Raw genomic sequence first — 15,251 nt, 5'->3', positions numbered from 1 at the left:
ATAGCCAAATAGGGGAAGGAAGGGGGAAAGCACTAGACACCAAGGAACTATATAGGGGACGGAGGGGGGTCACTAGACACCAGGGAGTTGTTTTGGGGTGTGAAAGGGGACCATCAGAGAGCTGTTTAGGGGTCAAAGGGGACTCACTAGACACCAGGGAATTGTATAGGGAAGGAAGTGGGGCCACTAGATACCAGGGAACTGTATAGGAGAGGGAGGGGGCCTATAGACACCAGGTAACTGTATAGGGGAGGAGGACCACTAAGCACCAGGGAACTGTAGAGGAGAGGAAAGAGGGCCATTACACACCAGGGACCTGTATAGTGGACGAAAATGGCCACTAGACATTGAGGTTAGCCCACGACTTGGTCCCAGTGTTTAAGTTTGGCCAACTTTGTATTTGAGGTTGACACCGCTGGTCTAGGCAATTCATTTACCAGTATGTTTTTGGAATATGGGTGGAAACAGGTTTCTAAAATGGAGGCATCCCTTCTCCCACTGGTCTGAAAGTAGATATTATCTTCATGGCTTTCCAGAGCACTCTATAAACACTTGCTCTGATGTCATAAATGGTCTTCTTGTGGGTGTATAGGCACCACAGACTGTAAGTCCTCTCCAGGATGAGGACTTCGCTAAATGGTTGTTTTGTTTGCAAAGCTGTTACCATACCTGTTCAGGGAATCTGTGTACACATTTGTGTGGGAGTAATGCCCTTCCTCCCCTTCTGGATGATTACTTTGCTGTGGTGAAGGGGCTTGTGTATTTTAATAAACCAATAAGATATATTGTGTAGATCCACCAAAGACGAGCAGGTCATTGCAGAGAGATCAGACTAGAAGGTACTGGCAGCCCACTCCACTCACAGAAGAAATGGAGTAGTCATCATCATCCATATAAAGGTGTTAACATCAGTTCATGGTTACAATCCAAAAAGTGACAGAATGATTTCACTTGGATTGTACCGCACACCATTCAACATCACAGTGATTTAAGCTTCTGGTTCAAAACTGAAGCTGATGAGAGGGTAGCGTGTCCAGTAGCTGATACAAATGATCATAAAACTGTTCCAACACCCAAGAAAGAAATTACATACATCTTAGGTGAGGACTATAATGCTAAACTTAGCAGCAACCAAACAAGTGGAATTACAGTTAAATTTGGTCTTGGAAAATATAATGAAGCAGGACAGAGACCAAGAGAATTCCTTACCTTATACACTCTTGTGGTCAGAGGTTCATACCTGTGCACTTCAAAGTTTGGACTAACATACTAACACATGTGCAAAAGTATTAGCGTGCTTGTGTGCAGTTTAGGCTCCAAGATTGAAACCTTTCCTATTTAAGGACCCAATTTACAGCCACCCAGCGCTGTTACCGTGTTTCCCCAAAAATAAGATACTGTCTTATTTTAATTTTTGCTCCAAAAGATGTGCTAGGGCTTATTTTCAGAGGATGTCTTATTTTTGGGGATAACACTGGTAGTTTTCCTATACAAAATGAATATACTGCATGCCATGCTGAAACACATGCAGCATACTGTACACAGAGCTTGTGGTTTGCAGATATTGGCTCTCAATTACAAGAAATTGATTCTGCTGATCATGTGGGTAATAGTCTATTTCTTGTAGGCAGAGAACTCTGTCAGGCTCTCCAAAGCTATGATAGAATAAGCTGTGTGTCCTGGGAAAAGGTGAAGAGGTGAAGTGCTGCTGATGCTTATCAGGACAGATCAGGAGGGCTGGCTCTAACAAAAACACAAATTGCCTGACACATATACAGGACTGTAAACCTCACATTATACTGCTGCTACCTGTACCCAGGCTTTGTATTGAGCGTGACTTGCTGGTGTCATGCGGGCTGCTACTAGGGCTTACATTCGGGGATGTCTTATATTTCAAGCATGCTAGGAATTCCTGCTAGGGCTTATTCTCAGGGGATGTCTTACTTTAGGGGAAACACAGTACCTCTAAGCAGCTTGGTGCTAGTTTGTGCTAGAGCAAGTGATTTGTTACCTTGAACTCGTTATTGGGTCAGCTACTTCTGACTACGTAGTGTCTTCTCCTTCTGTTGCTAACTGTAATTGAATGCTGAAGGGTGCCGGTGTTATCTGGCAACCTGGACTGTATTATTTTACAAACTGTCTGCTATTTGGTGGCAAAAGTTTGCAACCATAATCTGACCCGAGTCATATCAGATCATAATAAGGATTGTGAAATCGCAGTCATGCAAATGTAGCCACATGCAGCACTTGCAGAGAAAAATTGCTATAATAAAGTAATAGGTAGTCCTGCATTTCATGCAAGAAGTTCCCACTGTAGTTATGTGCTCCAGTATATGCTCCTGTAACCACACAACCACTATGTCATTGATCTTTCAGCAATCCTCAGTGTGAACTGGTTTGACCCAGACAAGGTGTCTGACCTTCTTCCATAGGCCCTATTTAATAATTCCAGTCCTTGTTCCTGGATCACACAGGTTTCATTGCACCAGGGTGTATATAATTTATAATAATTGCTGTACGCTATTTGTGTTCTCATAATCTACATCTATTAATGTCTATATAAGTATTGTTCTGAATATTGGCCACACCAAAAATGCATCAAGACTTTTCCCTGGAACATTATAATAATGAAATACACAGAAATCATACAATGCTTATTACTGGCACATTATCCATAATATGAATTGAATGAGACCTATATAGTGGTCTACTCGACAAACAAGCTGTCAGAAAAGTGCTGAAATTTCTTCAAACTAACGTCTCTTTTCAGATCAACAGTTTTATAAATTCGATCAGATTAGTTGAAGCTAACATTTAAATCAGTTTGTGGTTTTCTACAAAAATATTGTTATTCGGGGCCATATGTTTTTTTTTTCTCCTGAGTTTTCTCCCAGGAGGTCATTGTTTTATCTTCTTTTTAAATGAACTTTTTAGCACTTTGTGTAAAAAGTACCAAAAAGTAGTGAAAAAAAACCCACTCAAAATAGTTTTGAGTATTTTCTTGCTTTCTGGTGATTTAAAATGCATTTTATTGACAAAGTATTAAAATATCAGCTAGTACAAAATTCAGGAGAAAAAGTTAATGGCATATGAGCCTCAGGGCCAAATGCAATTTACTTTTTCTCCTAAGGCCGGTTTCACACCGGCATTTTCAGCCAAACGGATCCGGTAAAACTGATTTGTTTTCCATTTAAATGGATCCGTAAGGCTTCGCTCACACTGGCAAACGGATTCATGAAAACTGATCTGATCACCGGTTGATCGGATCAGTTTTCACTCCGTTGCCACTCCGAGTGCTTTAGTATCTGGGTGGGTAAGGGAGGGTTGACTTACCCAGGCTTGTGTCTTCTTCTACCTTCAATTGTGTCCCACGTCACAAGTTGCGTCACGTGACTACAGAAGAGGAAGCATGTCACATGATGTGACGTGGGATGCAACTGAAGGCAGAAGAAGACGGAAGCCCAGGTAAGAAACCCTCCTCCCTCACCCGCCCGCTCAGGTGCAGCATCCCCCACATCCCTCCCAGACGCCTGGGTAAGAAACCCTCCCTCACCTACACATCCACTAAGGTGCAGTGTCCCAACATCCCCCCCAGACCCCCACCCGCAGTGGATTTTTCCTCTTAACGGTTCATTTCTTCACTAGTGTGAACAAACGTTCTGTTCTCTCATTGCCCCCAATGCAGGGCTTCAGCTTCCATTCCGCTGGGCTCAGCGGTCTGGAAAAATAGGTGCTGCGAGAAACTTGCGGTCCGTTCAGCAGAACTTACAGAATGGATCTGTTCAAACAGACGGATGTGAATGGTTCCATAGGTTAACATTGGATCCGTTCACATCTGTTCCATCTGTACAGTATCCGTTACGCGTACAGACTTTTTTTTATCGTAAGTGTGAAACGGGCCTTCGATTTCTCCTAGGTGATATATTCACCGCTTGTCAATAAAACATTTTTTAAATCACTGAAAATACACTGTGTCACCTACTTTTTGGTACTTTTTCAATTGCAGAGTGCTGAAAAGTAATTTTAAAAAGAAGTTTAAAAATTATCTCCTAGGAGAAAACTATGACCTCAGGCGCATGTGCAATTCACTTTTTCTCCTGAGTTTTCTGGTAGATTATCTTTCACCTTCTCTCTAAAATACCTTTTCAGCACTTTACAATTTAAAAAAAAAGTACCAAAATTCAGGTAAAAAGAACTCTAAATTATTTTGAATAGCATTTTATTGAAAATAATGTGTGAAAATATCACCAAGGAGAAAACTCAGGAGAAAAACGTAATTGCTTATGGGCCTCAGTCTCTTACACATCTTCATACATTGCCAAATAGTAATCTAGTTAGCCAGGGGCCTATTTATAATATAATATTCTTACAGTAATCGGAAAGCAGATCTTCCCTTTTACAGTCTCTACTTTGCAAAATCTGGTTGTCAAATTTATAAAACCAGATTTATAAAACTGTGATCAGATTTTATTTGCTGTTGATCAGTGCTTTGATTGCCGCAATGTAATTGCGCTAAGTCCCAAAAATTAGGTCAGCACCTCCAAAAAAAAAGTCAGCTATTTTATCAGTAAAACATAGCTCTTTATTAGAGCAGCTTAAAAGCACATAAAAATGGCAAGCAGTATGGGGCTGCTACTCAGCGACAGCTCGCTGTTTCAGACTTCTCAGCCGTTCATCAGGCTGGACAGTTCCACACGAGTGCTTGCAATAAGGCAATAAGGAGGCATCTATCCCATACGTGAAGCTTTATTTTCTGCTGTGTTAAAAGTTCTGTGTGCCAAATGCTAATACACAAATGCTGACTTTGGCGTGTATTAAATTGCAGCCAAAAGCTGCTCGTTGTCCAGCAGACTGGAGTTTGAACTGAGCAGCAAGCGCACGACTCAGCCATTGGGGTGAAAGAGGTCTCAAAGTATTGGAGTAAAAAACCATTCAAATTCACACACACACACACACACACACACACACACACACACACACACACACACACACACACACACACACACACACACACACACACACATAACACGTCTAGGTATGGTTCCAGCTGTGCCTATATGTACATGAATAGAATGGATGCCACTGACTGTGCCAAGAACTTGCTAGCGCTTTGCAGGTCCATGTGAGCAGGTGACAGGCCATGAATGCAACACTTGTTAAGCCTGGTGCACACATCCAATTTTGATTGCCCAATGACGAGAGATGGCCCGAACGGTTCGCCGGCGAACGGTTCCAGGCGAACTTCCGGGGTTTCGGGATCGCAGAGAACCGCGAACTTTACCGGAAGTTCGGTTCACCCCCATAGTGCACCATTTGGGTCAATTTTGACCCTCTACATCACAGTCAGCAGGCACATTGTAGCCAATCAGGCTACACTCCCTGTTGAGAGCTAATCTTGTTCTTGTGATCTCTTTTTCTTTTCTGTGTGTCCCACAGACACTTGTGTTGCATAGGCAGCCTTGATAATTCATACTGTGTGTGTGCCACTGCCAGGCTCAGCACATTCAGTGAGACTACCTGTGTGTGACAAGTGCACATTACCCATCACTGCATATACCTACCTGTTGTTCACAGTGCACCCACCTACCTACGTGAGCGCACGCAGTGTCACTGTGCCTGTTTGCTACCTGTCTGTGTGTGACAGGTGCACATTGTAATACCCATTACTGCATATACCTACCTGTTGTGTTCAGTGCACCCACCTACCTATGTGAGCGCATGCAGTGTGATATACTACTCCGTGCATACCTGTTAACTGCACCTGTGTGACTGACTGCACATTGTATTAGTCAAGTTAGTGCATACCTTTCACTTCATCCCACCCAATATGGACAAAACAAAAGGCAGAGGCAGGCCCCCTGGCAGGTCTGTTCAAGGTCGCGCTGTCGTGATTTCGTGCGGCTCTCGACCAAAGTACAGTGTTCAGAAGAAGGCACGTGGCATCAACCCCCAATATTGTCAGGACGTAGTTGACTATTTAACACTTAACACCTTATCTTTCTCAGCTTCCACACGGAAGCGTGACATATCCTCCTCCTGCTCTGATTCTGACATCCCACTTAACACTCAGTCGGCCGCCACCACCAAAGTGCCATCACCCCAGGGCTCAGCGGTGTGGAAATGTTTTTGTGTGTCTGCCTCAGATGAGAGCAATGCCATCTGTACTATCTGCCACCGAAAATTGAGCCGTGGAAAGACCAAGACCCGCGTAGGGACAACTACCTTACGAAGGCACATAATTACAAAGCACAAACTGCAATGAGATGACCACCTGAGGAAAAGCAGCACACAAAAGCAAAGCCACACACCACAGTGGAAGATACCAGGCCGCAATTATTTCTCAAAAAAGGCGATACCTAAACTGTACCGTGATGTTGAAAGGCAAGTGGTGACATCTCTGGCACACAGCGTTGGGTCAAGGGTCCATCTGACCACGGATGCCTGGTCTGCAAAGCATGCTCAGGCCTGCACAAAGACTAAGTCAGTCCTCACACAGCATCTCTGCATGCAGGCCGGTTGACTGCCTTCTCCGTCACCACCAACAGGGTCCAGGACTCCAGGCGGACTCCTGAATTTTTAAGGTCACTGCTAGCAGAGGCTGCTTTAATAATTTTTCTGGTGCGTGTACATGCCTGTCTAATTTTTCTGGCTGCACTGCAGCTGCAACAACAAAACAAAAGGCATGTACATGTGCCCATTCCCCTTTGTGATCATTACCTTGCCGAGGTGAAGGGGCTCGTGTATCACAATGAAGCAATAACCGACGGCTATATAAGTGGGGGGGGGGGGGGGGCACACCCACGATAATAAGTTTGTTGCTTCATTGTAGACAGACCAAATTTGATCAGCTGGACAGTCACTGTTCTGTCATTCAGCTACCACAGCATGGCGACCATATGGGCTTGAAAACCGCCACGGCCTGCACTCTCGCCATGGTGCGCACCAGTCAAGCACGGCCATCACAACACAAACAGCTGTTTGCGGTGCATTGCACAGTGAGTTTGGTGTGTCAGTGTGAAGCAGTACTCTAATTACACTCCCTGATTTATGTATACACATGCAAGATGTTTTAAAGCACTTTAGGCCTGCAATTTAGCATTCAATGTGCTTGATTCACAAAGCCGTGCTAACTGTTTAGCATGGGCGTGCTAAACAGTTAGCACGTGAAGTGCCGTTCGCGGACTTTTGCTTGCAATTTGCGCGCGCAAAAGTCCGCAAACGGCACTTCACGTGCTAACTGTTTAGCACGCCCGTGCTAAACAGTTAGCACGGCTTTGTGAATCAAGCCCAATGTGATTTCTGCCCTTAAAATGCTGCTTTGCGTCAAATCCAGATTTTTCCCTGGGACTTTTGGCGTGTATCCCCCTCTGCCATGCCCCCCCCCCCAGGTGTTAGACCGCTTGAAACATATTTTCCATCACTTTTCTGGCCAGCATAAGTGTTTCTAGTTTTCAAAGTTTGCCTCCCCATTGATGTCTATTGCGGTTCGCAGAAGTTCGCGCAAACAGAAAAAAACCGACGCTCATGTGGGCCACACTGGCCCACTTTCACTTTCATGACCTCTAGGTCACGAAGGAGAGATTGTGTCTCATTCACAGCGTGCAGGTACGCGGGGGAGCGGCAGGAGGGTGCGGCCAGGGAGAGAGAGATGCCCAATGGCAGCTCTGGAAAGCCATGCCCCTAATGGGCATTTTGAGCAGGGAATCCCTCTCCTTCATGTTTATCTGTGAGATAGCGACAAATAATGTCACTAATTTCGGAGGGCCATAGCGCTGCAGTGGTGGTGGTAGTCAGAGAGCGACGTGGGGGGGGGCACAGAGACATGTCATGAGGCAGAGAACATGCCTCTGTGTTCCATCTGCCTCCTCATGAGCTGCCTCAGGTTCAATACTCATACTACACTGAGGTGGTAAAACTAGTCAGTGACGGGCATTAACCCCCTTGGCAGTATGAAAAATACCGCCAGGGGGCAGCGCAGCAGTTTTTTTTTAAAAAAAAAATTTTTAAAATCATGTAGCGAGCCCAGGGCTCGCTACATGATAGCCGCTGCTCAGCGGCATCCCCCCGCCCGCTTCGATCGCCTTCGGCGATCTCCAATCAGGAAATCCCGTTCAAAGAACGGGATTTCCTGGAGGGCTTCCCCCGTCGCCATGACGACGGGGTGGGATGACGTCACCGACGTCGGGACGTCATTGGGAGACCCGATCCACCCCTCGGCGCTGCCTGGCACTAATTTGCCAGGCAGCGCACGGGGTCTGGGGGGGGGGGGCGCGCCGCTCCGGATAGCGGCGATCGGGCGCACGGCGGCAGCGATCGGGGTGCTGGCGCAGCTAGCAAAGTGCTAGCTGCGTCCAGCAAAAAAAAAAATTACTTAAATCGGCCCAGCAGGGCCTGAGCGGCACCCTCCGGCGGCTTACCCCGTGTCACACACGGGGTTACCGCTAAGGAGGTTAAAGAGACACTGAAGCGAAAAAAAAATGATGATATTATGATTTGTATGTGTAGTACAGCTAAGAAATAAAACATTAGGATCAGATACATCAGTCTAATTATTTCCCGTACAGGAAGAGTTAAGAAACTCCAGTTGTTATCTCTATACAAAAAAGCCATTAAGATCTACGACTTTCAAAGTCGTGGAGAGGGCTGTTTTCTGACTTTTATTATCTCAAGTGTTAGTGAACTATTTACTTTTCCTCTGCCAGAGGAGAGATCATTAGTTCACAGTCTGCTCTGAAAGAATCATTTTGAATGCTGAGTGTTGTGTAATCTGCACATATTAGAGAATGATGCAATGTTAGAAAAAACACTATATACCTGAAAATAAAAATATGAGAATATTTTCCTTGCTGCTAATCTTCTAGTAATTATTCATAGTACACAACCAATTCATTATATCATATATTTTTTCTTCGCTTCAGTGTCTCTTTAAGCCTGCTACTCACATCCAATTTTCATTGGCCAATTTTACCACCACCAAAAGAAAGAATCATAAAACAAGAGGCTGCAGCTTTGCCTAGAAACATGCCATATACATATAGAATCTATCTATAATGGCTTACATAGAAGTTGGAGTAGAATCTCAAAGGATTGGACTTCTTGCCTGCAGCTGATCAGCAGCACTGGGGCTGGCTCACAGCCTCAGTGCTTCAGCAATACAATCACACACATAATATTTTGAGACATGAATAGTCATCAATCTTAAATATGCTTCTCTATGTTGACTCACGACTTGCTAAAAATAATCCGTAACTGTCTCGCTAGGCGATGCCAACAAGAGGCCTTCCTACAGCATTAGGGATATTTGTTTAAACACTGTCAACACTAAACAGAAACACCAAAGACACAAAAGCAAAACAAACTGCAACATCAGCTGTTCAGGAACTTCAAGCTATACTGTGCCTTGGCTTTATAATATCTCTTGGGTGCTGCCATTCAGGGCTGTGGAGATGGTACAAAAATCATCTGACTCCGACTCCTTAGTTTATGAAACCCCCGACTCCGACTCTAGATACCTCAAATTGCTCAGACTCCGACTCCTCAACTCCACAGCCCTGCTCCCATTGGTGCTGAGATGTCTGACAGGTGAGATGGTCTCTTCTGAGGCAAAGCTCCATCAGCCAAAATTATGCAAATTGAAAAAAAGCAAGCTATAATAGAACTGTAAAATATTGCGTATTGCATTGTGAGTAACATTAATCCATGATTCTCAGATCAAGAGGTGTAACCACAAACCAGGACACAACGCCCGCCTCCGCCCCACCCACCCCCCCATCCCCAAGGCCCGTTCAATTAACAAAGGGGGCCCCAGGGCAGAATTAACCCAGTAGCCCCCAAACAGACACCCTGACTAAAAAGCGGTGTTAGCGGCCCTTTGCTGCAGCCAAATTTCCCTCCTGCGCCCCTGACCTGGCTGCTGACCCTCCCTCCCAATCACCTCCCAGCTTAACTGCCCGCCAGCACAGGTAAGACACTACTCTGCCAAAGACTCTGCTCAAGCCTCTGGGAGCAACAGTTAGGATGGAGGAAAACACCTTAGGGGCCTCTTCAGGCTCTGGGTCCCTGGGGCAATTGCCCCATTTGCCTCTATGGCAGTGCCAGTCATGCCCCCACCACCTCCACCTTTTAATGGGAACCTCCCTCTCCTCCACCCTTCCCCCAATGATCAACTTTTACTTTGCCCTCTTTGTGACCTCCCTTTGCCTTGAGGCCCACCATCTGGGAGTCATATGTCAAGTATGACTCCCCAAAACAGTGCAGCCCCTATAAGTAGCTCCACGCATGAAAAATGTGACCACAACACTACCTGCAGCGGAGGTGGAACCTGTATTGTAAGGAAGATGAATAGTTGAGGCCCTCCTACATCCACAAACCCCCTTGCAGCTGCAGAAACTCTTCCCCCATAGCTATGCCTCTGCTCGGATCCCAAAAATAAAATGCAGTTCTATGTATTTTGACAGTTGGAGCAAACCTGTAACAAGCACAGGTTTTGCTATACTAAACTGTGCTGTACTGTTACATTTTACATTGCAATCAAGAGTTCATAAGAATATTGCAAAGGGACTTCAGAGAAGGTCTCAAGGCATTCGCCCAAAGGTTAAACAGGACCATTTTTTTAAGCAGTTATAGAGCAGTCATGTGAAGGCTGGAGACCTGTGTCACTCTACTTCAGAAAGTGGCACGGCTGTGGGGGGAATGGAAAAGCCTGAATACTAAAATAGAAACTGATCATATAATGCAGCTCTGGCACCATGGCACTGTCACTTTGGGCTTGATGCACAAAAGCGTGATATCTGCTATCACAGCAGTTATCACGCGATTTGCCACGTGCGGCGGTTTGTGTGTGTATGCTGACTTTGGCCTGTATTAAATCGCAGCCAAAAGCTGTGTGTCTCACTGACACTTGTGTTGCATAGACAGCCTTGATAATTCATACTGTGTGTGCCACTGCCAGGCCCAGCACATTCAGTGCTGTGTGTGACAGGTGCACATTACCCATCACTGCATATACCTACCTTTGTTCACTGTGCACCCACCTACGTGAGCGTACGCAGTGTCACTGTTCGCTACCTGTCTGTGTGTGACAGGTGCACATTGTAATACCCATCACTGCATATACCTACCTGTTGTGTTCAGTGCACCCACCTACCTATGTGAGTGCACGCAGTGTGATATACTACTCCGTGCATACCTGTTAACTGCACCTGTGTGACTGACTGCACATTGTATTAGTGAAGTTAGTGCATACCTTTCACTTCATCCCACCCAATATGGACAAAACAAAAGGCAGAGGCAGGCCCCCTGGCAGGTCTGTTCGAGGTCGCGCTGTCATGATTTCGTGCGGTCCACGACCAAAGTACAGTGTTCAGAAGAAGGCACGTGTCATCAACCCCCAATATTGTCAGGACGTAGTTGACTATTTAACACCAAACACCTCATCTTTCTCAGCTTCCGCAGGGAAGTGTGACATATCTTCCTCCTCCTGATTCTGGCACCCCACTTAACACTCAGTCGGCCGCCACCACCAAAGTGCTATCACCCCAGGGCTCAGCGGTGTGGACATTTTTTTGTGTGTCTGCCTCAGATGAGAGCAATGCCATCTGTACTCTCTGCCACCAAAAATTGAGCCATGGAAAGACCAAGACCCGCGTAGGGACAACTACATTACGAAGGCACATGATTACAAAACACAAACTGCAATGGAATGACCACCTGAGGAAAAGCAGCACACAAAAGCAAAGCCACACACCGCAGTGGAAGATACCAGGCCACAATTGTTTCTCAAAAAAGGCGATACCTAAACTGTACCGTGATGTTGAAAGGCAAGTGGTGACATCTATGGCACACAGCGTTGGGTCAAGGGTCCATCTGACCATGAATGCCTGGTCTGCAAAGCACGCTCAGGCCTGCCCGAAGACTAAGGGCTTGTTTCCACTGTTGCGACGCGATTTCGGCCGCATTCCGACGCTTGTAAAAACGCATGCGGATGTGTTTCCACATGCGTTTTTACCCGCGATTTCGCCTGCGATTTCGCATGGCAGGGTGCCATGCGAAATTAACCATGACACTGCCAGGGCTAAATAAAATTGAAAAAGGTGCGAAATCGCACGCGAAATCGCGGGTAAAAACGCATGTAACAAACGCATGCGTTTTTACTATTAAATACATTAGCGGCGATTCGCACGGATTCCCGACGCAGGCGAAATCGTTGGCTCTTTTGTGCGTTTTTTTCACGCTGAAAAAAACGCACCTCAACAACGCTACAGTGGAAACAGGCCCATCCACTTGTATTACATGTGCGGATCTGCATGCGTTGGACGCATGCAGATTCGCGATAGTGGAAACGAGCCCTAAGTCAGTCCCCACACACAGCATCTCTGCTGCGCGATCACGCACGCAAACACTTGTTTATCTTGCGGAGTAATCCTTTACGCACACAAACCGCCGCACGCGGCAGATCGCGTGATAACTGCTGTGATAGCAGTTATCAAGCTTACCACAGCGACATATGGGGGGGGGGGGGGGGGAGGAGTAATTTATAATGCATTTTACTCTGGGGGAATCTACATTTTATATGTATTTTACATTTTGTTTTTGTGATAGTCCTACTTTAAAGTGAACCTCCAGACTAAAAATCTACTCAGCAGCACTGAAAAGGCTTGGTGTTTAACAGGTTCACAGCATCAGAACTTTGTTTTTCATACCCAAGCCTAATTTTTAGCTGCTTAGAAGCTAAGCTCCGCCCCATCAAAGAAAACTGCCCAGGCATTTTTCCCTAATGCTGTGCAAAACATGATGGGATTTCTGATGTTGTTTTTCTCATTGCCTAGAAGCTGGGAGGGGTGATCAGGACACAGGACAGTTGGAACTGTGTCTCATGCTCCCTGTCACCTCCTTTCAACCAAAAAGATAGCTGCTCCCATGAAATCACAAACATTTGCCTGTTCTTTTAAAACAGGGTGGGTAAGAGATTATATTATCTATCTATTTTAATTAACATAACTAATGTACCGTAACTTAATGACAGTATGTTTCTTTAGGCTGAAGTTCCTCTTTAAGTGATGACAAAGATACAATGTAAAAAAAAAAAAACTATTTAGTGTAACCAGTGTATGGTTGTAGTAAGGAATGGTGGATAATCTCTATATGACTGTCAGCCATTCTAATGCTGGATACACACCATGCGTTTCCGCTTCGAATGCGTCCGTCAATACGCGTTGATTCGATTATTTCCGAGCATTTCCGAACGCATTTCGATGATTTTTAGGTCGATTGCAATGTAAAGTATGGCAAATCGACCTAATGATCTATCGAAGCTTGAATCGGACATGTCGGAAATAATCGAATCAATGCGTATCGACGGACGCATCGAACGCGGAAACGCATGGTGTGTATCCAGCATTAAAGCAAACCCAAACTCAGAACTTCCTCTCTGCTCTAAAAGATAAGAAACAGCAGAATAACCTTTAGGCTACGTTCACAATGGGACGTCATTGTCCTGTGTTAATAAAGTCATATAACTCAGGTTACCGCATTGCAATGTTAAGCCTTGCGACGTAAAAGTCGTGTTGTAAATGTTGCGTTATGATGGTGTGTTACCTGTAAACGCACATGTTAACAGATACAGGGAAGCATACTTTTCAGTGCCGTATGCTCCATTGTATCGACTGTATGCGACAATAACGCAGTGTTAAGGTGCGTTGCGACTTTTGTTGCCTTGTGTTGTAATGTTGTGTTGCGACTTTAGCATCGCACTGCAACCTCCCACTGTGAACCTAGCCTTAAATAAAAACATTACATTATTGTTACAGCTGATGCAAATCCTGCAAAAAAATCTGCAGTGTGTCTAATTCCTGCTTTCATGGAGGCAGACAGATTAACATCCTGTGTTTACCAATCAGCTCTCTGCTGTGGCAGGCAGCTGACACAGCTGAGGGATCAAAATACAACTTTGTCACAGATGAGGGGGAATTAGAACAAATTTAGGGTAAACTCTTTAAAGGGAACCTTAACTGAGAGGGATATGGATGTTTCCTTTTAAACAATACCAGTTGCCTGGCAGCCCTGCTGACCTATGGCTCCAGCAGTGGCTGAATCACACACCTGAAATAAGCATGCAGCTAATCCATTCTGACTTCAGTCAGAGCACCTGGTCTGCATGCTTGTTCAGGGGCTGTGGCTAAAAGTATTACAGGCACAGGATCAGCAGGAGAGTCAGGCAACTGGTATTATTTTAAAAGAAAAAATCCATATCCTTCTCAGTTTAGGTTCCCTTTAAATACATACAGGGTGTATTTTTATATATTGTCCTTCTGTCCTGTGCAAGAGTTCAGGTCCACTTTAACTCTTTCTATGCAGAAGAAGGGAAGAAATATTTCACTGTGTATGGGGGCAAAGTTGGAAGGACTGCATGAATGAAGCCAGATCCATCTCTCACCACCTGTTGTTATGGGTGAGATACCTGTAAGGATGAGTGAATTCCCAGAACAAACACTGTCATTCTGAACATTTACCTTGGAAACATATTCCCTTTACTTTGGAATCTGGGATATACACTGTTGTAATATCATTAGTCCTGCTGGCAGCTAAGTTTGGCAAGAGTCACAGAAGTTTGTGTGATGCTGACATACCCAGAGACATGTCAATCTTCTTATTGCCCTCCTGGAACTCCTCTCCCGCCAGGACCTGTTCCTCCTCCATGGCCACGGTGGCCTCCATGGCTGGCAGTGGCAGGGCTCAGCGAGCGATGAGACGCGGGCCACCAGCTAGAGTGCTGCTGGGACTGCCCTCCCTGCCCTCTCCCGGCTGGAGCGCCAGGCGCATGCCCTGGATGCCTGCCATCTGCTGGAGGACGCCAAATAGGGACATGGACCGGTCTGCTGCTGTGACTCACTGCTGTCACCTACAGCCGCTCACTCCAGGCGGGACACGTGGGATCTGTGCTGGAAGCGACTCTGCTCATCCGACAGACACAACACTGTACAGCTCTGCGGCTCGGACCTGTGATCACAAGTTTCAAATAACTGTTGCAACAATTACTTCCACTAGGTGGCGCTGTTGAACCCTGCAAATGTGGATTCACGTTCTTCTGTTTTAGAATTCCTTTCCTCAAAGCCTGCTTACTACACACAATTTATTTATTTTAATTTATTGATTGATTGATTTATTGTAATTATAAAGCGCAAAAATATTACGCAGCGCTGTACACCATAGTATAATAGCGAACAGATAGGATCAGCGCCCTTCTATGTTCT

At 45.4% G+C, this 15,251-nt stretch overlaps 1 protein-coding gene across 2 annotated transcripts in view; it reads right to left on the bottom strand.

The window, feature by feature from the left end:
- Nucleotides 1–14,819, bottom strand: part of LOC137528272 (UAP56-interacting factor-like) — a 78,538-nt gene extending 63,719 nt beyond the window's left edge. For both annotated transcript variants that reach the window (XM_068249564.1, XM_068249565.1), the window contains exon 1: nt 14,628–14,819. In XM_068249564.1, the coding sequence (XP_068105665.1) occupies nt 14,628–14,715 (88 nt within the window). In that variant the 5' untranslated portion in view covers nt 14,716–14,819. The remainder of the gene's footprint in view (nt 1–14,627) is intronic.
- Between the last annotated feature and the right edge of the window lie 432 nt (nt 14,820–15,251).

This window comes from Hyperolius riggenbachi, chromosome 8 (genome assembly GCF_040937935.1).
Source record: "Hyperolius riggenbachi isolate aHypRig1 chromosome 8, aHypRig1.pri, whole genome shotgun sequence".
Taxonomy (NCBI): Eukaryota; Metazoa; Chordata; class Amphibia; order Anura; family Hyperoliidae; genus Hyperolius; species Hyperolius riggenbachi.
The sequence above is the reverse complement of the archived record's forward strand: the minus strand, read 5'-3'. Positions and strand labels throughout refer to the sequence as shown.